The following is a 23379-nucleotide window of genomic DNA, read 5'->3' on the forward strand; positions in this document are numbered from 1 at the left end:
CGTGCTCGGCCTCGAGTGAGAGCAGCTTCTGCGTGGTCAGTTTCCCAGGCAGCGAGTGCAAATGATGTGACGATCCCCGTCAGGAAGAGGGCCTCTGCACGAGGCGCAGGCTGAAGGCATTTGCAACAACGCCTTGAAAAATTACTCTTTACTCAATCAAAAAGCGCCGCAGAGGCGAAGCGCTTGCAGTAAAGGATATAGCGATGCGTGCCGGATGGCGAAGCAGAAGGATTCAAGGCGGCTGAAGGCGCCGGCGTCCTCTTAGCGGTCCTGCTGTAGGCTTTTCGACGCCAGGCTGAAAGACTCCAACAATCCGGAGGATCCAGCGAAGAGAAGGTCTTTGCTGAAGGAGATTAAATCTAAAGAACTCTCATGACAGGGCTCTAATATATAGCCTTAGCCATGCTAATCTTGGCTGGCTGTGAGCGCTGGCTAGCGCAGCTCATTGGTCGCTGCGTTCAGAGTCGCCCGTCATTGGTTCGAAGCAAGTTGTCGCAGCACAGCCAATGACCGAAGCTGCCTCGCTCATTGCTGTCTGCTGTGCAGCTGCAATGCGTTTTACATAAAGACTTCAATATTTCTCGAGGAAGGGAGTTTTCCCATAGCGTAAGCTACTTACGCAATACTCGTTCCCTCCTCTCAGGGAACCGAGGTTACGTTAGTAACCGAGTCGTTTTATATGATCATGCCATAGTTTCCTATGTACACTTAGCTAGAAAAATTTTATGGAAACATGGACTTTAACGTAATCAAGACAATAGTTTCAGAGTAAATCAGAATAATCTCAAATGTAACATTTTATTTACCAGGTAAAATGGTAAATTCATCAATTCCAATTAGACAGTAGTAAGCCAAATTTAGAAATTTTATCAAAACATAAGAAATTCAAATTGCAATTACCCGATATAAACTACACACAGTAAACTGTGTGAGATCGTCTGACTACAGAGAACCATGAACAACGTGTCACATCTCCTTAAATACCCAAACCATGAACAACGTGTCACATCTCCTTAAATACCCAAACCATGAACAAAGGGAATTTTGAGAGTGGTTAGGTTTGGAAGTCCTGGGGACATACCTGCATACAGGCAGGGATGGGGACAGACCTCCAGAATTATACAGCATTTGGCAAAGACCTTATAACTTTGTTGCTAATAGATTTATCAACATGGGAAAGAGACCAAATACCAGTCACACTGAGACATTTCAAATGATTACAAACATTATGCCTAGTCACATTATTTGTACATGATAATTTGGTGCATGTGGCTCTTAGGTGAGTTTGAAGTGATTCTGAGCTGAAGGGGAAGGAGGAGTAGAAGGGGGCAAATGTTTGTGAGTTTTAGGAGAATAGGCCTAAATTGGCCTGAGGTGAGGTAGAGGTCAGATGTGAGATTTGTGTTTTATTGTCCTTGCTCAGTAGGATGTGTTGACTCCGTGTTGAAATGTTCTTCTGTGTGAGAGTTTTTATGACTTGGTTCTCGCAGAGTTCTTTGACTTTTACAACATCTTGATATCAGCCTTACACCATGGATCTACAAGTGACACCATGTCCAACGGGTCACTAGTGGCTGGGTCAGCATACTTGGCATTGGCAATAAGTATTATATAAAGGTACTATGCTCAAAGCGCTTTACACAGTGAACAGGGAACTCTCCACAACCTCCGCCAGTTTTCCTGTTGCTATTCTTGGGCAATGGGACCCACACAGACCTCAGGGTGAGCACCCCCTGCTGGCCTCCCTAATACCTCTTCCAGTAGCAAACATAGTTTACCCCAGGAGGTCTCCCATCCAGGCTCAACCCTGCTTTGCTTCAGTGGGCAACTGGTGTGGAGCTACAGGGTGATACGGCTGCTGGCCAACATCAAACTATATCAATATAAACGGTTTTGTCTCATTCTATATCTCGTTTAAAATATATTGATATACCTTAAAAAGTTGATATACCACCCAGACCTACTTCAAACATTTTACTCTTTATAGACAGAACATCCCATAATTGTCAGCATAGTAGCTAAAGTGGATTTTTTTTACATAGACAAAAATGTAACAATTTTCTGTGGGGGTGCCTGATTATATTGGACTGCCAGGCAGACATTGCTGCTAAGGAAGCTCTTAAATTGAGAATTACAGAATGTCAAATCCCACCATCAGATTTCAAACCTGTAATGAACTCTTATATCACCAAAAAGTGGTGGATGGGATGAGTGTGTCCATAACAAACTATATGAAGTCAACCCTGTTATAAATGAAAGATGCGTCCTTTTTTTAATTTTTAATTTAGACATGATCAAACCGTATACACAATGTGTCACATTGGTCATTCAAGACTTACACAAAATTCCAAAATTCCAGCAACTTATTGTGAGAAGCTTGTGGAAGGCTACCCAAAACATTTGACCCAAGTTAAAGAATTTAAAGGTAATGCTACCAAATACTAACAAAGTGTATGTAAACTTCTGACCCACTGGGAATGTGATGAAAGAAAAAATGCTGAAATCATTCTCTCTACTATTATTCTGACATTTCACATTCTTAAAATAAAGTTGTGATCCTAAATGACATAAGACAGGGAATGTTTTCTACAATTAAATTACAGGAATTGTGAAAAATGTAGTTTAAAAGGATTTTGGCTGATGTGTATGTAAACTTCTGACTTCAACTGTGTGTGTGTGTGTGTGTATATATATATATATATATATATATATATATATATATATATATATATATATATATATATATATATACATACACCTGTGCATCCGGAAAGTATTCACAGCACTTCACTTTTTCCACATTTTGTTATGTTACAGCCTTATTCCAAAATTGATTAAATTCATTATTTTCCTCAAAATTCTACAAACAATACCCCATAATGACAATGTGAAAGAAGTTTGTTTGAAATCTTTGCAAATTTGCAAAAAATCACATGTACATAAGTATTCTTAGCCTTTGCTCAATACTTTGTTGAAGCACCTTTGGCACCAATTACAGCCTCCAGTCTTTTTGCGTATGATGCTACAAGCTTGGCACACCTATTTGGGGGCAGTTTCTCCCATTCTTCTTTGCAGGACCTCTCAAGCGCCATCAGGTTGGATGGGGAGCGTCAGTGCACAGCCATTTTCAGATCTCTCCAGAGATGTTCAATCGGGTTCAAGTCTGGGCTCTGGCTGGGCAACTCAAGGACACAGACAGAATTGTTCCGTAGCCACTCCTTTGTTATCTTGGCTGTGTGCTTAGGTTCATCTTCCAACAGGACAACGACCCTTCACCCCAGTCTGAGGTCCAGAGCGCTCTGGAGCAGGTTTTCATCAAGGATGTCTCTGTACATTGTTGCATTCATTTGTCCCTCGATCCTGACTAGTCTCCCAGTTCCTGCCGCTGAAAAACATCTCCACAGCATGATGCTGCCACCACCATGCTTCACTGTAGGAATGGTATTGGCCAGGTGATGAGCGGTGCCTGGTTTCCTCCAGACATGACGCTTGCCATTCAGGTCAAGTCAAGTTTATTTGTATAGCGCCTTTCACAACACACATCGTTTCAAAGCAGCTTTACAGAAGATCAGCATTAACAGACGATAAAACTGTTATGTCTATAAAGTCGATGAATCATCATTGTGCAATTTAGATAAAATACGATTCTTAATCGTGTTTAAAAATAATTAAATAAAAATTTTATTAATAACCCCAGTGAGCAAGTTGTAGGCGACTGTGGCAAGGAACACAAAACTCCATAAGATGTAAATTAATGGAGAAAAATAACCTTGGGAGAAACCAGACTCCAACCAGACTGTGGGGGCCAGTTCCCCTCTGGCTAACATTATGAATGTAATGTAAATATTACTTGTGTATAGTTAAAATTATGGTTTAAAATGATTAAACTAAGTAAGGGTTAAGGGTCCGTGTTTAAACATCGATTGTGTTTGAACTGTAAGATTAATGACCACAGTCTTTGAACTCCATCTTGATTAATTGCAGGAGTTCACATAGATGCAATTGTCCATGTTAATTGACTGATGAAGGCTTTTGTTGGCAATAGTTAGTCTATGCATTCCATTTAAAGATCGTAGTCCATCAATAGACCGAGGTGATGCAGGTTGGAGTTGGCATCAGTTCATCCTCTGAAGTCCATCATAATAGACTGAAGTGATATATGGCTGGCACCGGCTGAATTTAGTCATCATCATTCAGCGACATGTAGCAGTGGAGTCCAACACGAAGCAGGAATGGAGCTGGATCCAGCCGGTGCATGCCAAAGAGTTCAATCTTTGTTTCATCAGACCAGAGAATTTTGTTTCTCATGGTCTGAGAGTCCTTCAGGTGCCTTTTGGCAAACTCCAGGTGGGCTGTCATGTGCCTTTTACTGAGTGGCTGCTTCCGTCTGGCCACTCTACCATACAGGCCTGATTGGTGGAGTGCTGCAGAGATGGTTGTTCTTCTGGAAGTCTCTCCTCTCGCCACAGAGAAATGCTGGTGCTCGGATTGTCAGAATGACCATCGGGTTCTTGGTCACCTCCCTGACTAAGGCTCATCTCCCCCGATCGTGCGGCCAGCTATATGAAGCGGGCGGCCAGCTATATGAAGATTCCTGGTGGTTCCAAACTTCCATTTACGGATGATGGAGGCCACTGTGCTCATTGGGACCTTCAATGCTGCAGAAATGTTTCTGTACCCTTCCCCAGATCTGTGCCTCAATACAATCCTGTCTCGGAGGTCTACAGACAATCCCTTGGACTTCATAGCTTGTTTGTGCTCTGACATGCACTGTTAACTGTGGGACCTTATATAGACAGGTGTGTGCTTTTCCAAATCATGTCCAATCAAATGAATTCACCACAGATGGACTCCAATCAAGTTGTAGAAACATCTCAAGGATGATCAGTGGAAACAGGACGCACCTGAGCTCAATTTTGGGCATGATTTATTAATTTTTTAATATATAAATTTACATATATGCATTTGGCAGACACTTTTATCCAAAGCGACTTACAGAGCCCTTATTACAGGGACAGTCCCCCCGGAGCAACCTGGAGTTAAGTGCCTTGCTCAAGGACACAATGGTGGTGGCTGTGGGGATCGAACCATCGACCTTCTGTTTACCCGTTTACCATTTATGTGGTTTGCATAAATTTGCAAAGATTTCAAACAAACTTCTTTCACGTTGTCATTATGGGGTATTGTTTGTAGAATTTTGAGGAATATAATCCATTTTGGAATAACTGTGAATTATTTCCGGAGTGTGTGTGTGTGTGTGTGTGTGTGTGTGTGTGTGTGTGTGTGTGTGTGTGTGTGTGTGATTTTAGATCAAATAGATTTCCACATATGTGGACAGTGGGACTGAGTCGTAAAATGTTAAATTATACCAAGCTATAGAAAGTGTTGGTTATTCCTGTTTTTACAGAGAAGTTTACAGAATATTACATCAGAAATTAGCATTCAAAGTAATGGCTAGCATCATCCAATCACTGCCAACACTGTTAAAATACAATTTGCATGAAAAATTCTGAATCTATGTACTGATTACCATTATCAAATAATAAACTAACCTCCTGCTGTCTGTCTTCTATGGTTTCAGAACAGTTTGAAATCCACCTTGTTTTCATCCTGATTCCATATAAAGCCTCTGAAAGCAACATTTTCCAGCTTTTGGATTCATCCATTGATTCTCAATGTGATAATGCACAGGGAATATATTATATTTTAAGAAAATTTGCTTATAGTCCACGTACATGGTCATTGTGTTGAACAGCGTACGGTTTTGCGATAAATGGATTAGATTTTTAAAATGGCATATTGGATGAATGTAGACTAATCATTTGACTAAAATTAAACTTAATGAGGTTTTTTTTACCTGATGTGGTTTTGTTGCCGTTTCGCCCAAAGACCAGCTCAGCACCATGCTGTTTTGTCACATGACTCGGTGCATCATAAGTTTAAATCTTTAATGACAGCCTAGAGTCTCCTAAACTGAAATCAGTCAGTTTAAATAAAATACAATTATGCATAGCCTATAATTTAACATAGCTAATACTTCATGTCCACACATGTGGATGCGGAGTCTCAGGAGGATACAATAGTATTTGTTGTAATGTTGTAAGAAATCTTTTTGTTTATTGTTTTTATTCTTTTATAAACTACTTTAAATTCTTGCCATGAAAATAGCAGTTAATAAATTAAGAATTATATATAAGTATGTTATTTGGTAGATTCCTTTTGTTCAAAGAGAATTATACATTAAGTGCAGGAATTAATATCTGTGATTAAGTGCTTAAAGGTATAGTTCATGTAAAAATGAAAATTCTCTCATAATTTACTCACCCTTATGCCATCCCAGATGTGTATCACTTTATTCTGCTGAACACAAATGAAGAATAGAAAAAATATCTCCTCTGTAGGTCCATGTACAATGCAAGTGAATGGTGGCCAAAATTTTAAAGGTCCAAAAATAAATAAAGACAGCATCAAAGTAATCCATATGACTCCAGTGGTTTAATCCAAGTCTTCTGATATTATCTAAGTGGTTTTGGGTGAGAACAGACCAAAATACAACTCTTTTTCACTGAACATCTTGCCATTTTAGTCTCTAGGCATGATCATGAGTTCAAGCTCAATTACACTTCCTGGTGCTTGATGCATGTGCAGAGTGCTAGATGGCAAGCATAATCGAGCTTGAAATCATGATCACCAAGGAGACTGCAGATGTCAAGATTTATAGTGAAAATGGATTAACACTTTGGTCTGTTCTCACCCAAAATCTATTGGATTGCTTCTGAAGACATGGATTAAACCACATACATAAGTGGGGGGCTGTGTGAGATTATCACTACAACATGCTTACTTTTAGAGGTTTAGATAAAAATGTTCACACTTCTATGGCTGTCTGGCTGTAACTCATGTCTGTCTTTCACTTCAACATACAGTGTGCTCATCCTCGGAGGATCTGGAGGTGTGGGAACCTTCGCTATACAGGTGAAGATAGTAATAATGATAATGGTGCTATGCATTTATATCAAGGATGCATGATATCATGTAGGCCACTTAATGCCCAAGCCATATTACAAATTTTTAAAATGGAGTCACATAACAGACTTCTATATTTCATCCCCTTTCTTGGTGATTCAATAAGAAATTACTGTATTGCGGATGCGTCATTGAAAGTATGATTCAGTTTTAATGCAGTTTTTTTTTACCTCTCTACAGATGGTGAAGGCCTGGGGTGCCCATGTGACTGTAACCTGTTCACAGAATGCCGAGCGGCTGGTGAGAGATCTAGGTGCTGATGATGTTGTGGATTACACTGCTGGACCGGTCGAAAAGCAACTACAGACTTTACAAAAGTTAGTAAACATGGGCAACCAATTTGTATTTTTGGTGGACGCGGAGTAATATTTTCCCAGGAAAAGTCTTTATCTCTCTCTCTTTCAGGTTTGATTTAATTTTAGATAATATTGGGGGAGAAACTGAGAAATGGGCACTGGGTCTTCTGAAACCGTGGAATGGTGCAAAGTATGTTACACTAGTAACACCGTTCCTGCATAACACAGACCTACTGGGCCTCGCAGATGGAATGATGCAGTCTGGAGTCACCGTAACAAAGAAAGTTCTGAAGGTAGAAATTTCCAATACATGTGCTGATAAAGTAACATCTCGGATTAGTGGCTGGGTTTAAAAGCAGCAATGACAACTAGATTGGAAGAGTTTGTCAAGACAAACATCATGTCGGCTTGACCGCTTTGTCTGAAAGTTTCAAATAGTTTTACAGTTTTGAAATTTGATGGTTATACAGACATTACTGGAAGACAAACAACTAGCTAGGTAGATAGTCATACAGACTGTCACATAGATAGATGGATAGATATAAAAAGCATACCACAAGCCTTTTGTGGGTTTGTTTACATTCCCATTTTTTGACAGATGTTGTTGGAATTATCGAGCATTCCAATGGCCCGTTTGAGCATTCCGTCAATGTAAGTCTATGGGACTTTTCAAAGATTTTTATTCATGAGTCTGATCAGTTTGAAAAGACACATCACGTTATTCCTGAACAGCCTGAATGTCTTTGCTGTGTTTGGTGGATGTAGCTTGAAAGCTCTAGGAGTTACATTTGATCATATTTAATTTGGTTTAGGAATTTTGAAAAAACCCTAAACCATGTCTGAAAATAACAGTATGCTGGCTTTGTCAAGCTAACATTATTACAGAATCTTTATTGGTTTTGGTTTATCAGTTTATAACCATTAAACTTTCAAGCTTTAAAAATGTGCTCAGATGGATGTGTGGGTGAATTAGCAGCCTGTCTTAATCACTTAAGAATGCTCAGTTTCTCTTAAAAATGTCAAGAGCCTTTAGGAAAAAGAAACTGAATTAAAAAAAAAAACCAACAACTAAAAAAACAAGTGAAAGTACACGGAGGTGTTGATAAAAGGGACTTCCCTCCCAGTTGCTACACACAAAAACTAGACCCAACTATGAGGGTCCAGCACTCAGAAATGACTCTCTGGCGAGGGTGGAAATGGGGAAGACGCTGAGGTTATTTAGCTTTTATTCATTCCGAATGAGTAATACACTAAGCTGCTCTGTAGCAGCGCTCATATTGTTGCTGCTTGATTAACTTAACACAGTACTAGTCAAACATTTGGACACACCTGACCAGACTCATTGTATGTTTCTCATTATCTTAAACCTTTAGTTCAACTGTGAAATTTTGGTTTGTACTGTATACAGTGTATGAAGGGGACAGGATCCACTATGCAAATATCAAAATCAAAAATGCCCTTTATTAAGAAGAGTGTGTTTTGCTGGAAAATATTTTTAAGCTAATTCCATAGATGCATGTAGGTGAGTGGGGGATTTGATGACAATATGGTTTGTTGTCAGAACACTGTGCTTGCAGTGTCTTGAGGTGTCTGTAGGAAATCCATACGTGGGTCAGTACACACTATATTTTGATGGTTATTTTCCAAATTCAGACTATTCCTATTCTGACACCGTTGCACTGATATTGGAAATACCTGATGCAAACACTTGAGCAGTGATCTCACATTATTCTTTCATTAAATGTCTAGAATTGAATATTACATTGTCAAACACACTTTCCTTTCACTGGCATGACCCGTTAATGCATTTTAGGGATGGAGGAAATTCATTAATACACTAACCCAGAATGGATTAAGATAAAATGGATAAAATCAGAGTTTTTTTGTAAAGACAAAGATGCAGAGGAAGGATGTTACTTGGTAGTAATTCTCTCTCTCTCTCTCTCTCTCTCTCTCTCTTTTTAGCACCTCTGTAAAGGAGTGCACTATCGCTGGGGTTTCTTTGCTCCTAGCGGTCCTACACTGGATGATATCAGCGAAATGGTTGATGCTGGAAAGGTACAGTAGTCTGTGTGTGTTTGATGTGTATAAGGAACTGCTTTCTCCTTTTTTGCTTGTCTCAATTCTTCACTAGATTCAAATCTTGTGTAGATGATGCCCGTTCTCTTAAGTTCAGTCTTCAGTCTAGTGAGTAACTAGTTTGGTAATAGACTCTGGTTGTGTGCTCTAATCTAACTATTATGAGTGAGAAGAACATTTAAACATCTCAAAGCACACAATGGCCTGAGAGTGGAATCACTACAAAAAGTCTTCATACGCTACAAAGTTTATGACATACACAATCTAAGTGTGTAAGCACAAGTGTGTGCATTTGCCAAGTGCATTTGTTTATTTATGCGTTTATTCAAAACTTAGAGTTAAAACATTTTATGACATCTTTGCTGTTCCATGACAGGAGCAGCAATATGTTGATTGGTCGGAAACCTTATGATGGGTGTCATTATTATTACTGTAAATCTGAACAGTCTATGGTGATCGTGAAGAACCTTTGAGATGTTTATTCCATTATAGTCACTGAAAAAATGAACTTGTGCAACATCTAGTGCATGTCTGTTTAGAGTGGGACAGTTATCAGACACAAGACACGTGTCATTTCAATGAAGTTTGTGATTGGCACAATTAGTGTTATGCAATACTTGAGTTATTTAATTTATCAATTTAACAGCAGGTTAATAAAAGAGTAGAAATACACAGAATGAAAGAAACTAATACTAAAGGTGTGTGTGTGTGTGTGTGTGTGTGTGTGTGTGTGTGTGTATATTATTTTTTAATATATATTACGATATTTCCAAATAAACTGCACCTATTTATCTCGGATTTTCAGATCCTTTTTTAATGCATGAAGGCTCAATATTTGTCCTTTCGCAAACTTAACACCAAAAAACAGAAACTGTCTGGCAAAATACCGACACGCAGCTACATCTGGCATATCCTAATACCCATTGCTTCGCCGAAGAGTATGCTATTGATATGGAAGTTGATGGGATTGGTTCCATAGGTTTGTGTCGTATGAAACCCTGGCTGTTGAAGCCGTGTTTTTGAGACTTTTGGTACACTGCAGTTCTTAGGCGAAAATGCTCAGCCATGGCGTTGACTGCTGATTTCACTCATGGTATATCTTCTAGCATATAAAAAACACCATATGGACATGTTAAAAAGTTAAAAACTTGATTTTCCCTGGAGGGGATCTTTAAAAACAATCTCATACCAAGTAATACATAGGGCAACATAAAAACAATCTATCTCATCTTCTATTTCTTTTAAAACATTGAGCTGTTGGGCCTGCATGTCCTTTGTTTGTTTGGTAACCACCTTTATCTCTTCCACGCTTGACTTCAAAATCGGGGTCTTTAAAATAGACTATGTTTTGGAAAGATTCTTAGTAAGAAATTGTTTAATATCTATTTGATTTGATAATATAATGACTATTTATTTTGTCAGAATTTTTTACATTTGACCTTTATGTTGGTTTAACTGATGGTTTGCGTATTTTCTGTCAAACTTACTTTGAGTGTACTGTCTTATTTTAATTTTATTTAATTTTTCTGTGCTTGATACATGCATCCCCTGTGCTTTTTGTTCAATAAAAAAAAAAAAAAAAAAAAAAAAAAAACAAGCAACCTTCCGGTCACCATCATTTACCACACCCAAGATTAAATTACTACACCTATACCAGTACAATAGCACCACCTAATGCAGGGTTACTCAACTTCAGAAAGGTCAGGTGCCACAAGGCTGGATCCCTGTACCATTGAGGGCCACACTCTTAATTTTTATGATTTTTTATTTTTATATATATTATATATATATAAATATAAGTACAAATTCTTCAGACCGCTAGATGGGCCCTACGCCAAAGAGAGACACTACTTTTCTGTTATATTTATCAAATAAATGTCATCTTAAATTTCACTCTAGTCTGCGAGTCTTCCTGATAGAAATATATTTCTGATGATGATGATATCATAACGCGGGCGCAAGTTAAGTAGAGCTGATTTAATGCAATGCAAGCATATTTGCATTCAGTGGAATATACATTAGATTATCTTGATTAATGTGACGCCATAATTCTAGTTTAGTTTTTGAGTTCACATTTTAAAGGGTGCAGCCCAGTTTTGCTCTTGCAGGCATTATTTGTACTGCGACCATGAGCTCCCAGGAAATAAATCAAGTTTTAATTGTAACTTTTGTACATCTCTCTTTTCATCCAACGTTTTGTAGATCCGTCCCGTGGTGGAGGAAGTGTTCTCTTTTGCTCAGGTGCCTCAAGCTTTGCAGAAAGTGGAGGATGGCCATGCTCGTGGAAAAACAGTGGTTACCATCACCAAGGACCAGGAAGAGCAACCATAGCAACCAAATAAACAAACTTGTGATGGTTGTTCTGTGTCATCGTGGAAACAGCAATATAGTTTAAAAATGTTTAAAGCTGTTAAACCTGGGCTTTAACATTTTCCCATCTCTGTTGAATAAAAAGAATGTGGCCAATAGATAATCTGTGTCTTTATTTTGGTCGATTGAGGTCCATTTTTATCATGTCATATACTGTACAGTATATGCTCTTTTTATAAGCTGATTTGCATCTCTCATTAATAAATGATTTGAAAACAATGCAACAATAAACTCACGTTATTTCAAATGTAACAGTATATTTTGGATTTTTTAACATGAACCTCCAAAAGGGACAGTTTATCACATTATAAAAGAGATAATATTATCGTTCACCAAAAGCATGACATCTTTCGAAAATGTACACAAAAAGCAAATCCTTATCTAGACAAGCATGAGTAAGCTTTGAGAGCAGAACAGCTGATCTAGGATCAGTTGCCTTTGCAATGAATGCAAGTATGTGAACTGATGCCAGATCAGTAATACATAATAGAAATGTTTATATAATATGAGCAATGGTTTTTCTTTAAAAGTTTAATTAGAGTTACTGCTATCAAATTTAAATGTGAAAAATTCACATTAACTTGTAAAGCTTCAAATGTAACATTATATATGTGGATAAGGTCACACATTCTGTTTTGACAGAAATGTGGCACTAAATTGCTGCATAACACAGAAGAATGAAAGAACATCACCTGAAGTGCAGCGACAATCAAATATTAATGCTAGAGTGCCCCCTGGGATGATAATATAGTATTGCAGTCAGGGCTGTTCTTATGTTCCTCTGACTCCGCAAAGTAACAGCCTATGGGTAAAAGTCCTTGTACTATCACAAGGTTGAATGTGAAATTGGGACAGGTCTAATCTATGATCATACGAGCACATCATGTCTTAACCATCTAAAGTGAAAAAGGTTTCTTGATGTAGTTCATGCAGTTGAAGTTCAATGTCCATCGAGGCATCACTCATTCAGAGTGCTGTAATCTCGATCCACCCCGGGACAGGGCATTGGTCTTGAAGACAAACTGCAAAATGTCTTTCAGAGCTTCTGCTGATTATTAAGGAGTGACAGAAATTCATTGTGTTGTGACTCGAGCACTAAAGGATTTCCACGGTCCATCTCTGGTTTGTTTTCTGTTCATTAAAGGTGTTGAGAATCACCTGGTTTTTATCATACTGTTGGCCACCTGGATAAAAAAAGAAAAAAGGAAAATAAATAAAAATGTAAAATACTATCTTTAAGATTTCAACCCCCACTGGCTTTTTCCACACATATAGTATTTAGGTTTTAAAGGTACACTCGGTAACTTTTGTCTTTGTGTCATCTTGGACTTACACTGACACTAAGCGGCTTGGAATCAGCATCATTTCAAAATCAGTAGTTTTCAGTTTCAGACAGGGGCGAAAATTTCATCAAAATGTTGGGGGGGACAATAAACATAACAATTCTCAAGAGCAATTTTTGAAGGCGACACCAAGGTTTTTTTTGTTGTTTCCCCCTTTTGCATTTGTATTATTTTATTTCTTAAACAATTATTTTAAGAATATATCATTATATTATTTACAATACACATATTTTAATTATATTTTAATTATATTATAACCCTATCTGAGGGTTGTCCCCCCCTAAAATATCATTAAAATATGTGTATTGTAAATAATATAATGATATATTCTTAAAATAATTGTTTAAGGAATAAAATAATACAAATGCAAAAAGGCGATTTCCGCCTATGGTTTCAGATGTCATTGTAGAAATGTAGTTCACAGTCAGCCATGATTACTTTAAATCAATGAGTGAAAGTGTGAAATAACAGGACAGTTACTGAGAATAAGCAAGTAGTATTTGGCTGGTCATGCGATTTTAAAATGGTCGCCCATATGTAGACCCTCTCCATGTAGAATAAAACATCTTTTATAAGGTTACTGATATGACTGGAGTCGGTGTTTTAATGTGAGCGCTCATGAGTTTTTACATATTTTGCAAAATTACAATTCATGTATTTAGGAGTAAAAATGTTCATGAGGAAACAATTACTGAGTGCATCTTTAAATAAGCTATTATGTATTTTTATTTTAGAAATGATATGTATGGGTTTAAAACAATACCACAAGGTGGCGACAAAGCACAGATTCTGCTGAGCTGATTGAAGTCAGGGTGATGCTCAAGTTTCATGTAATTTGAACCAAAACAGCTTTAATCTAAACCCATTGACAGACAAATGAGCAGTGCAACAGGGATCTTTTATCACAGAGCTTATTGTCTCTGCCCAAGTAAATAATGTATGTTCTATTGAGGTTGACTTCCTAGTTGCTTGGTCTCTCAGAGATCCTTATGCTGTACGAGTGAACAACTATTGTAAAAAATAACCTTTTATTTAACCTTTTTTAAATATTTTTTTCTGACTTAATTGAAACCCTACAAACAGTTATTGTTGAAGCTGCAACTCTTTGTGTTAGCACAAAGTAGTCATGTACTCATAAACAGGTCAAGAAAATGTCCTCCTGGTCATATGTAGCCCCACAACAATATAAAAAAAAAACAGTAAATTAGATTTTGCTTAAACTCGTGCAACCCTGCTTGCACATGCGTAGACAGTGAATTTTGCCTTTGTTATACGCAACGCATAATTTAAATAAATTTACACCAACTGATCTCAGTTCAAGAGGCTCTGGGCTGTCAGTAAAGGGTTTTCGACGAGTCATGTGTCAAAACAACATGGCACCAATCACAGCAGAGTTTGTCTATGGGAGAAATGCCAACAAAACAACATCTGGTAAGAAACCTAATTTAGTTTTTACATTGAAACCTGTCAAAGGATAAAGAGTCTAGTTTCATACGAAATGGATTAACGATGTAAACTACTGTGTATTTTAGCAATTTTATTTCACTATTTACTGTGCATTATCACATGACAATCAAAGGGTTCATCTAAAAGCTAAGAAATTTAGCTTTCAGAGGCTTTATATGGAATTAGGATGAAAATAAGGTGCATTATGAACTGTTCTGAGACCAGTCCTGACAGACAGCACACTGGAGGATAAATCATTCTGTAGAAAAGGAGCAAAGGAGCATCCTATAGCTCTCTATGCAGCCAATCAAAAGTTAGTTTCAGGATGCAGATAATGTTTGGACCACTCAATGTGTTTGGCACACATGGGACAATGGTAATCAGTACATAGATTCAGAATTTATAATGTATAATTTTATTTTAACTTGGTTCCCAGTGATTGGATGATGCTGGTCATTACTTTGAATCAGAATAATTTATGCAAATTTTTACAATATCTGTAATGTCTCAAAAAAATGAATAATCAACACTCCTGGAAATGTAAAAAACTATTTGATTAAAAAAATCATACTTACTATATCTTGGTAGTATTTAAAATTTCACAACCTATGCTGTCCACTTATGTTGGCATCAATTTTTAGGCAAACTTCGCTCTGAATTATTATTATTATTGTTCTTTTTATTAGGTGCTACTAGTTACAAATCAAAACGGGAAATGGCAAATGCACACAGCACGCCCAATTCTTATTACCACAATGTGTCCAAATGTTTTACTTTTGCTATTCCCATTGTTTTCAATGATAACTACCATACAACAGTTTTATTTTATTTGTACTTTTTCTTTGCTGTGAATAAATACTTTACAATTTACATAATATATAATTTTCTTAAATGTGTGAAACTCATACAAATAATTTCACAATGTAAAAAAAATCTTAAAGGCCCTAAAAAGAAATTATAGTAAAATGAAACCAGGACATTTTCTTGAGAATCGCCCAATAAAACAAATCCACATAGACTAGCAAAACTTTACTACTACAGTGTATATTAGATATAGTTATCATAAAATTAGGAAAAGTCTAAATATCTACCTGATACTTTGATGAGCAAATAAAAGTGAATTGGGGTCTCAAATTAAACATTAAATTAAAAATATTGCTAAATGCATTTATTTAAGAATATTCGAGCTGCAATTAGCATTTCTGTTAACATTCCATTTAATTATATACTAAATGTGTAATGTGTAGGGATTAAAAATCTATTTTCATTAATGTGTCTGAATGTGTAGATGTGTAGTTCTTTCATCTGTAACACAGATTCAGATCTTTGCATCTGACAATATGTTTTGGTAACCTGTGTGTGGGGGAGAATCAGCAGTGTAGCTGCCTCAGCATATCGAGCACAGTTGCTAATAAAAAATAACACACAGGTGTGATGTGACATCATATTGTGTCATCAGTTGGCTCTTTGTGAGATTGTACATGCCACATGAATATTTCTTAAATTGGATGCTGGCTGTATTTATTCATTCCTTCTTTCTTTCTGCTACACAAGCATATACAAGCACATGAACTGACCTTTGACCTCCAGCACAAGTTCAGGCTTGAGGTTGCTGCGTATGATCCCATCTCCTGTAATGCTCCAGAACTGATTGTCTTTGCCTGGTTCAGGTGAGATATTCAACCTACCACCTGCCATTACAACACCCCCAGAGGTCTCCACGCAACAGTTCTCTACCAGCTGCAGACAGACAGAGAGAGGCATAAAGTGTAAAAAAAATAAATCTCCCTCATTTGCTCACATTGACCCTTATAAAAACATTTGTTGATTCACTTGAACAAACTTGAAAATAAACTTGTTCATGTATATGCAATATGTTGTAAACTGTTCTGTCACTTTAATTTCAGTCTTTGCCAAGATATGTGTCAGAAGCAGTACACAGAGCTATAGTACAGATAACAACCACTTGAGTTCAGGTACAAATCTGTAATTCCAGCTGCACTATCAGGGTGTTTGAAAAAGTGATCATACTAACAAGTACCTTGCAGTGCAGTAGTCCGTTCTCATAGACCCAGATCTGCTCTGGACCTCCAGATTCTTCCAGCACCTGGACCCGGAGCAGTTTTATATCCTCGAGGGACCCGGAGAGAGACATCAAGCAGCCTGTCTCTGCACAACGCAACCGGAAGTAAACACGTTTCTGTTGAGAAAGAGACAGAAGTCAAACACGCCAGTTTCCAGGCTCTTGTAAAAGGTCAAGAACAAAACTATACAACACCCCACTGTTTCTGAACAAACACACTTTAGCAAGTAATAACACACACACACAAACTCCAGTCAAACTTTCTGAGAACCAGAAAAAGGTGACAGAATGTTAAAGGAAAAGTTCACCCCTACATTATAATTCTCTTATCATTTATTCACCTTTACGTTGTCTCAAACTCGTCTGACTTTCTTACTTCTGTAGAACATAAACAAAGTTATTTTAATGGAAATATGATGTCTGTTTGTCCATACAGTGCACTGAATGGTGACCAAATGTCCAAGCTCCAAAAAGGACATAAAGGCAGTATAAAGGTAAGACTCCAGTGGTTTAATCAATGTCTTCTGAAGCAATCCAATCAGTCTTGGGTGAGAACAGACCAAAATATAACTTATTTTTCACTGTACATCTTGCCATTGCAGTCTCAAGGCACAATCATTATTTCAAGCTCGATTACACTTCCTAGTACTTGACACATGAGAAGAGCGCTAGATGGTGCTTGGAAGTGTAATCGAGCTTGAAATCATGATCAAAAATGAGCCTGCTGATGTGAAGAATTATAGTGAAAAAGGAGTTGCATTTTGGTCCAATCCACTCAAAATAGATTGGATCACTTCAAAAGACATGGATTAAACCACTGAAGTCTGATGAATTCTTTTTATGCTGCCTTTATGTGCTTTTTGGAACTTCAGCATTCACTAGCAATGTATGGACAAGAACACCTCATATCTTCATCATAATATCTTTCTTTGTGTTTCACGAAATGTTTGAGATGACATAAGGGTGAATAAATAATGAGAGAATTACAATTTTTGGATGACCTATTCATATAAATACTGTAGATCAATTAGCTCATATACTACATATAAATCAGATATCAGTCAGTTAGGAGCCATTCGACTCTCAACATAGCCATTTATCAATGAGTTATCATTAGAAATCATTTAACATCATTTAACTTCTCATGATATTACCATCAATCCCAGAATTTACAACACTTTAGCTGTGGTGGTGATTCATACCTGCAGTAATGGACGTAGAGAGCCAATCTGCTCCCAGCCTCTAAACTTCTGCCAATCACCAATCTCGCTGGGATGGAGCAGAATCTGACAACCACAGAAGTTGCTGTATTCATACAACACCCATCTGTGATGACAGCATAAAACACAAATACACCCAATATATTTTAGCGTACATTTCAACACTCAAATTTTTGTAGCTATTACAATGGACCAAAACACTAAATTAGGAGCTTTTCTATGATATGAGACAGTCATTTTTGTTTCTTTTGTATTCATGTTTATAAATATTTAGACTAATTTGACAATGTTTTCAGCTATCAACAAGAGTGTAGTACACTTCGCATCCTCCGTCCCTTAGGGGTCCATTTGTGTTGTGTTTGTATGAATATTCTGGTTAGTTTAATAATGTGTTCAGCAAGTGTGGTACTCTCAGCTCAACCCTCAACACAGTCTACCAAATATTATGTAATGTATATGTTATGTAAGCAGAATTTGACAGATTTTCTGGGCCTGACAATTACCAAGAGATATTTATCAGGAAATAACATTCATCTTCACCAAAATGTCTCTGATTTAAAAGGATAGGTCTAAATCTCCACTTTCACTTTCTTCTTTGTTTTTGGCAATTCACATTCTTTGTGCATATCGCCACCTACTGGGCAGGGAGGAGAATTTATATCTATAAAAAAGGGACTTACATATTGTTCTATCATATCAACACCTTCTGAAGATATGTATTTAACCACTGGGGTCGTGTGGATTACTTTTATGCTGCATTTATGTGCTTTTTGGAGCTTCAAAGTTCTGGCCACCATTCACTTGCATTGTCTGAACCTACAGAGCTAAGATATTCTTCTAAAATCTTAGTATGTGTTCATCAGAAGAGAGTCATACACATCTGAGATGGCATGAGCGTAAGTAAATGATGAGAGAATTTTCATTTTTGGTTGAACTCTCCCTTTAACAATAAGGGCTGCATTACTGATACTTCAGAGACAGACTCACACCTGAGATATGAATATGCTTCAGAAATCACTCACATTCCTCCATTCACCAACAGAGATTTGACCCGCCCATCAATCCCAGCCAGAGATAGGTTCACAGCTCCATCTGTCAAAACTATTTTACGCCCTCTGAAGCTGGATTTACAGAAGAGTGTAATAGAGGGGATAGAAAACTCCTGAAGAAGACAAGAAACAGAACAAATGTTACAGAGCTTATTATGACACAACAAACCCACACATTCACTCTCTCACTCTTTTCTTCAGTACTCACATGTCCTACGGTATGGACAGAGCTAATTTTGCAGTTTGAGTTGAGCAAGCCCAGAGCCTCAGGGTTTGGGTATTCTCCTTCCTCCAGTACATACATGTTGTCTGTGAACTGTGGGCCGTCGAACACCACCCAGCTTTGAAAAAACAAAAAGGGAATTTTGACATCTTTAAATCTGCCTTTTTTCTTGATAGCTAATTTAACATTTTAGTGTGATTCTGATGTATTCCCACCTCCCAGCTAGAACCTTGCAGGACATGGGTTGGAAGCCCTCTGGCAGGAATGCTACACTTTCTTCTAAGGCCAAAACCTCTCCCTGAAACCCTGGCTCAGAGAACAACTGCACCTGAGAACCAAGAAAAAGGAGAGCAATAAGATCAAATGAGAGCCATACCAGAGCATCACACCAGAACAAATCTCCAACCTCATTTACTAGCTGATGAAACCACATTGAGTAGCAAAATGTCTTTGATCTAGTTGAATAACTAGATCTTCCTGAAGGCAGTATAAAGAATGGGCATGTGCACACACCCCTGGACAGGAACACACCAAAAACACCATAATTATAAACAACCCTGCCCAGAATCTGCATCCACCGAATTCCAGAGAAAGCTCAAATTGAAACTGGTGTTATTCATAAAGTTCTACATATCCTTTCCTCTTTGGTGTTTGTTTATTAATATTTTGGATAACTTCAACGATGTTTTCATCTACAAATATGACTATAACACTCTCGAAACCATTACAACGAATTTCTCTGATTTTTCCCCATGGCAAAAGCAGAAAATGTAAAAAAAAAAAAGTGGGCGGATTCCATGTGGACCTTGTTATGAGACAACAAACATATAGTTATGCAAGACCATCAAACTCACCTTATATCTGGACAGCCCTTCAGTCTGACCCTGAGATAGCAAAATAAAACAAATGAAGCCATGGAGATACAAACACAAGCATCTATTTGGGGTTTTATGGAATATGAATTTCAGGAGACATTTAATTGGAAACTATGGGTCAAAATGTAATACACAGCCAAAAAATCATAATGATTACCAAAACCACAGGCTGCAGAGATGAGATCTTGTAGTTCTTTGCACCCCAGTCTGTCGGGCTGGCATAGAGACCTTTCTGTAGAATGTACAGCTCACCCGAGAATCGTGCATTCTCAAATGCTATCCACCTTGTTTACAGTCAGATGTCAAACAGATAGAATTACTTTCTCACATTTTTGTGAGATTAAGATTAGTGTGATCTTGAGTTGTATCTCATATTCACACATTTTCATTTTATCTGTATCATACAAAGCAGTCACTCCCTTCACCGCTTATGCAGCACTACAGTGGTATGCCTACCTGCGTGTGTATGTGAGTGTGTTTGAATGCCATTTTGTCTGTTAGTGAGAGAGAATATTTTTGTGTGTCTATTTGCATGTGAAAGAGAGGAGAGAGAGGTTGTGGGTGTGTATGCCACACCTTGACAACAAAGTCTTTGATTAAATGATAACTAGTGTATTTCTCAGGATATCAAACACTTCAATCATATACGTATACTGTACACTCCATTACATTCCTATCAAAGCAGGCATGACACTGCTTTAAACATATCAGCTATGAGAGAACTCTATTTCATTTATTACACTCAGATCTATTTTATAGATGATGATCAGATGATCTAGTTTATAGATTAAATAGATAAAAATTCTGTTATAATTTATTCAATCTAATGTTGTTCCAAACCCATATGACTTTCGTTCTGCTATGGAACACAAAATGAGAGGCAAAATGTTATCCTCAGTTGCCATTCGCTTTCGTTGTATAGTAAAAACATGCCGACTGAGGCTAACATTCTGCTTAACATCTCATTTTGTGTTCTACAGCAGAAAGAAAGTCATACGGGTTTGGAAAATCATGAGGGCGAGTAAATTACAGAATGTTAATTTTTAGGTCAATAAGCATTGATAGATTTACTATCTGGTCAAGGGTTAAGCAAGAAGAAAAAAGAGAGAGAGAAAGAGAAAAGTGTGACACCTGAGGGAGGAACGATTAGTGATAAATGGAAAACAGAGGAATAGACACTCACACGCCAGAGAGGACTTCCACAGATTGTGTCTTTATGCCGAAGCCAGTGCTTTCCATGTTGAGGACAGGTTCTAGCAGGTCCACATTCATCCCTCTTTTGCTGAACTCTCGTTCGCTGAACATTCTTATGTGAGGAGTCATATAATCCTACCGAAGGACACAAAACCATGAAATTACTTACAACCTCCATATTCTAAGAAAAAAGCATCATACCTCAAAAAATACAGGGTTATGTACTGTATGATATAGTGAACAGTACATTTTGATGTTGGGTCTTCCATGCTGTAACGTTATTATTCTGTGCATTGTTTATTTATCTAATACTCATCTTCATCTCATGTTATTTAGTGAGGGTGTCTGTGTACATACTGTTAATATAGGACATATAGAGAAGAGCCCGTCTTCCAGTCCACTCCAGTCAGTGAAGTCTGCATACTCTCCCTCCTCCAGAAGATACTGGTGACCCTCAAATCCTGGTGCAGAATAGCCCACCCAGCTGTGTGTGAAAATTTCACTTAAGAGTTTTATGTAATTCTCATTATTCTCAATGGTGCTTTTCTTGACTGTATTACAGTAATATATATATGTATACAGTATCTCACAAAAGTGAATACACCCCTCACATTTTTGTAAATATTTGATTATACCTTTTCATGTGACAACACTGAAGAAATGACACTTTGGTGAGTGTACAGCTTGTATAACAGTGTAAATTTGCTGTCCCCTCAAAATAACGCAACACACAGCCATTAATGTCTAAACCTCTGGCAACAAAAGTGAGTACCTCCATAAGTGAATATATATATATATATATATATATATATATATATATATATATATATACTGTATAGCACAATTCAAAGGCAATACCTCAAAATAGCATTATGGTGTATAAATATTTTACAAATTAAACAATATTATATATATATATATATATATATATATATATATATATATATATATATATATATATATATATATATATATATATACACACATGTATCCTTATCTATGCTCATGTAAGTTGATTGGCTGCTTCTACAGACTTTGTGCACCATCATCATATTGCCAGTTTTATGTACTGTTTCTAAAATGGACAGAAATGTCTAAATCCACTCACAGGCCACTCAGAATTTTTAATGAGCCCACAGAACTGATCCACTTCCTCTTCTGCACAGAGGTGCTGTTAGGAATTTCTTTCTCCTCTTCTGCACTCTTGTCTTCCTCTTCTTCATCAAAGCTGTACATGTCTCTTTCAATCTCTATGAACTCCCCTTGGAACATCGGCTTTTCAAACAGCATCGCCTGATTTCAAACAGAGAGAAAAACACTTGTAGAATAACACTCCATTAACTCTGTTTGTTTCTGATTTGCAGTATCATAAAAAATACACATATACTGAAAGACACAATCTAGACTGTGTCAAATAAATTCTAACAATTTACATATAGAGTACCCATGTAACTTTTCTTCAGACACTACAGGCTATAACGAAACCAAAAGCTACAGAGGTATTGGAGATCCTTTATTTAATATAGCAAACATTTGATATATTCAGCATTGGACTGGTATGTTTATATGTGAGCACCCATGGGCTGAATATTCAGAATTGTGGGAATTCATTCTTCAGTGCATCTGAGCCTTTAGGCAGAGTCTGCTCAAGGCTTGTCACCTGCGCTCAAAGCCTAGTCATCCATACCTGAGTTCTGGAATGTCAGGCACTTTCTCAAGTAAAACCTTTGAATGACATTTGCCATATCCTTTGATTGTTGTAATATTCAGTTCTGATTAAATAATTAATATTCAGTTCCGATTAAATATTTGCCAGGGTCATTCCTGTTATACAGTACATGTTCATGACACATTATACACTCACTGAGCACTTTATTATGAACACCTGTACACCTACTTATTCATGCGATTATCATAAAATTATTCAGATAAGGGTCAGGAGCTTCAGTTAATGTTCCATCAGAATGGAGAAAATTAATCTCAGTGATTTCGACTGTGGCATGATATTTGGTGTCAGATGGGCTGGTTTGAGTATTTCTGTAACTGCTGATCTCCTGAGATATTAACATGCAACAGTCTCTAGAATTTACTCACAATGATGCCAAAAACATCCAGTGAGTGTCAGCTCTGCAGAAAGAAACACCTTGTTGATGAGAGAGGTCAACAAAGAATGGC

General features: G+C 37.3%; 2 protein-coding genes across 3 annotated transcripts in view; one reads left to right on the forward strand and one right to left on the reverse strand.

Moving 5' to 3' along the window:
* The window catches only part of LOC127656669 (reticulon-4-interacting protein 1 homolog, mitochondrial), a 32285-nt gene extending 20416 nt beyond the window's left edge, over positions 1-11869 (forward strand). Inside the window, exons 5-9 of the mRNA XM_052145091.1 lie at positions 6927-6975; positions 7207-7343; positions 7432-7615; positions 9288-9380; positions 11604-11869. Of these exons, the coding sequence (XP_052001051.1) occupies positions 6927-6975; positions 7207-7343; positions 7432-7615; positions 9288-9380; positions 11604-11732 (592 nt within the window). The 3' untranslated portion in view covers positions 11733-11869. The remainder of the gene's footprint in view (positions 1-6926; positions 6976-7206; positions 7344-7431; positions 7616-9287; positions 9381-11603) is intronic.
* A 139-nt stretch (positions 11870-12008) lies between these two features.
* Positions 12009-23379, reverse strand: part of LOC127656668 (beta/gamma crystallin domain-containing protein 1-like) — a 68310-nt gene continuing 56939 nt past the window's right edge. For both annotated transcript variants that reach the window (XM_052145089.1, XM_052145090.1), the window contains 12 exons: positions 22313-22497; positions 21562-21688; positions 21194-21339; positions 20168-20294; positions 19990-20019; positions 19351-19463; positions 19121-19253; positions 18886-19025; positions 17846-17969; positions 16602-16760; positions 16138-16300; positions 12009-12955 (listed from right to left, as the gene is read on the reverse strand). In XM_052145089.1, coding sequence (XP_052001049.1) covers positions 12867-12955; positions 16138-16300; positions 16602-16760; positions 17846-17969; positions 18886-19025; positions 19121-19253; positions 19351-19463; positions 19990-20019; positions 20168-20294; positions 21194-21339; positions 21562-21688; positions 22313-22497 — 1536 coding nt within the window. In that variant the 3' untranslated portion in view covers positions 12009-12866. The remainder of the gene's footprint in view (positions 12956-16137; positions 16301-16601; positions 16761-17845; positions 17970-18885; positions 19026-19120; positions 19254-19350; positions 19464-19989; positions 20020-20167; positions 20295-21193; positions 21340-21561; positions 21689-22312; positions 22498-23379) is intronic.

Source organism: Xyrauchen texanus, chromosome 16, assembly GCF_025860055.1.
Source record: "Xyrauchen texanus isolate HMW12.3.18 chromosome 16, RBS_HiC_50CHRs, whole genome shotgun sequence".
Classification (NCBI taxonomy): domain Eukaryota; kingdom Metazoa; phylum Chordata; class Actinopteri; order Cypriniformes; family Catostomidae; genus Xyrauchen; species Xyrauchen texanus.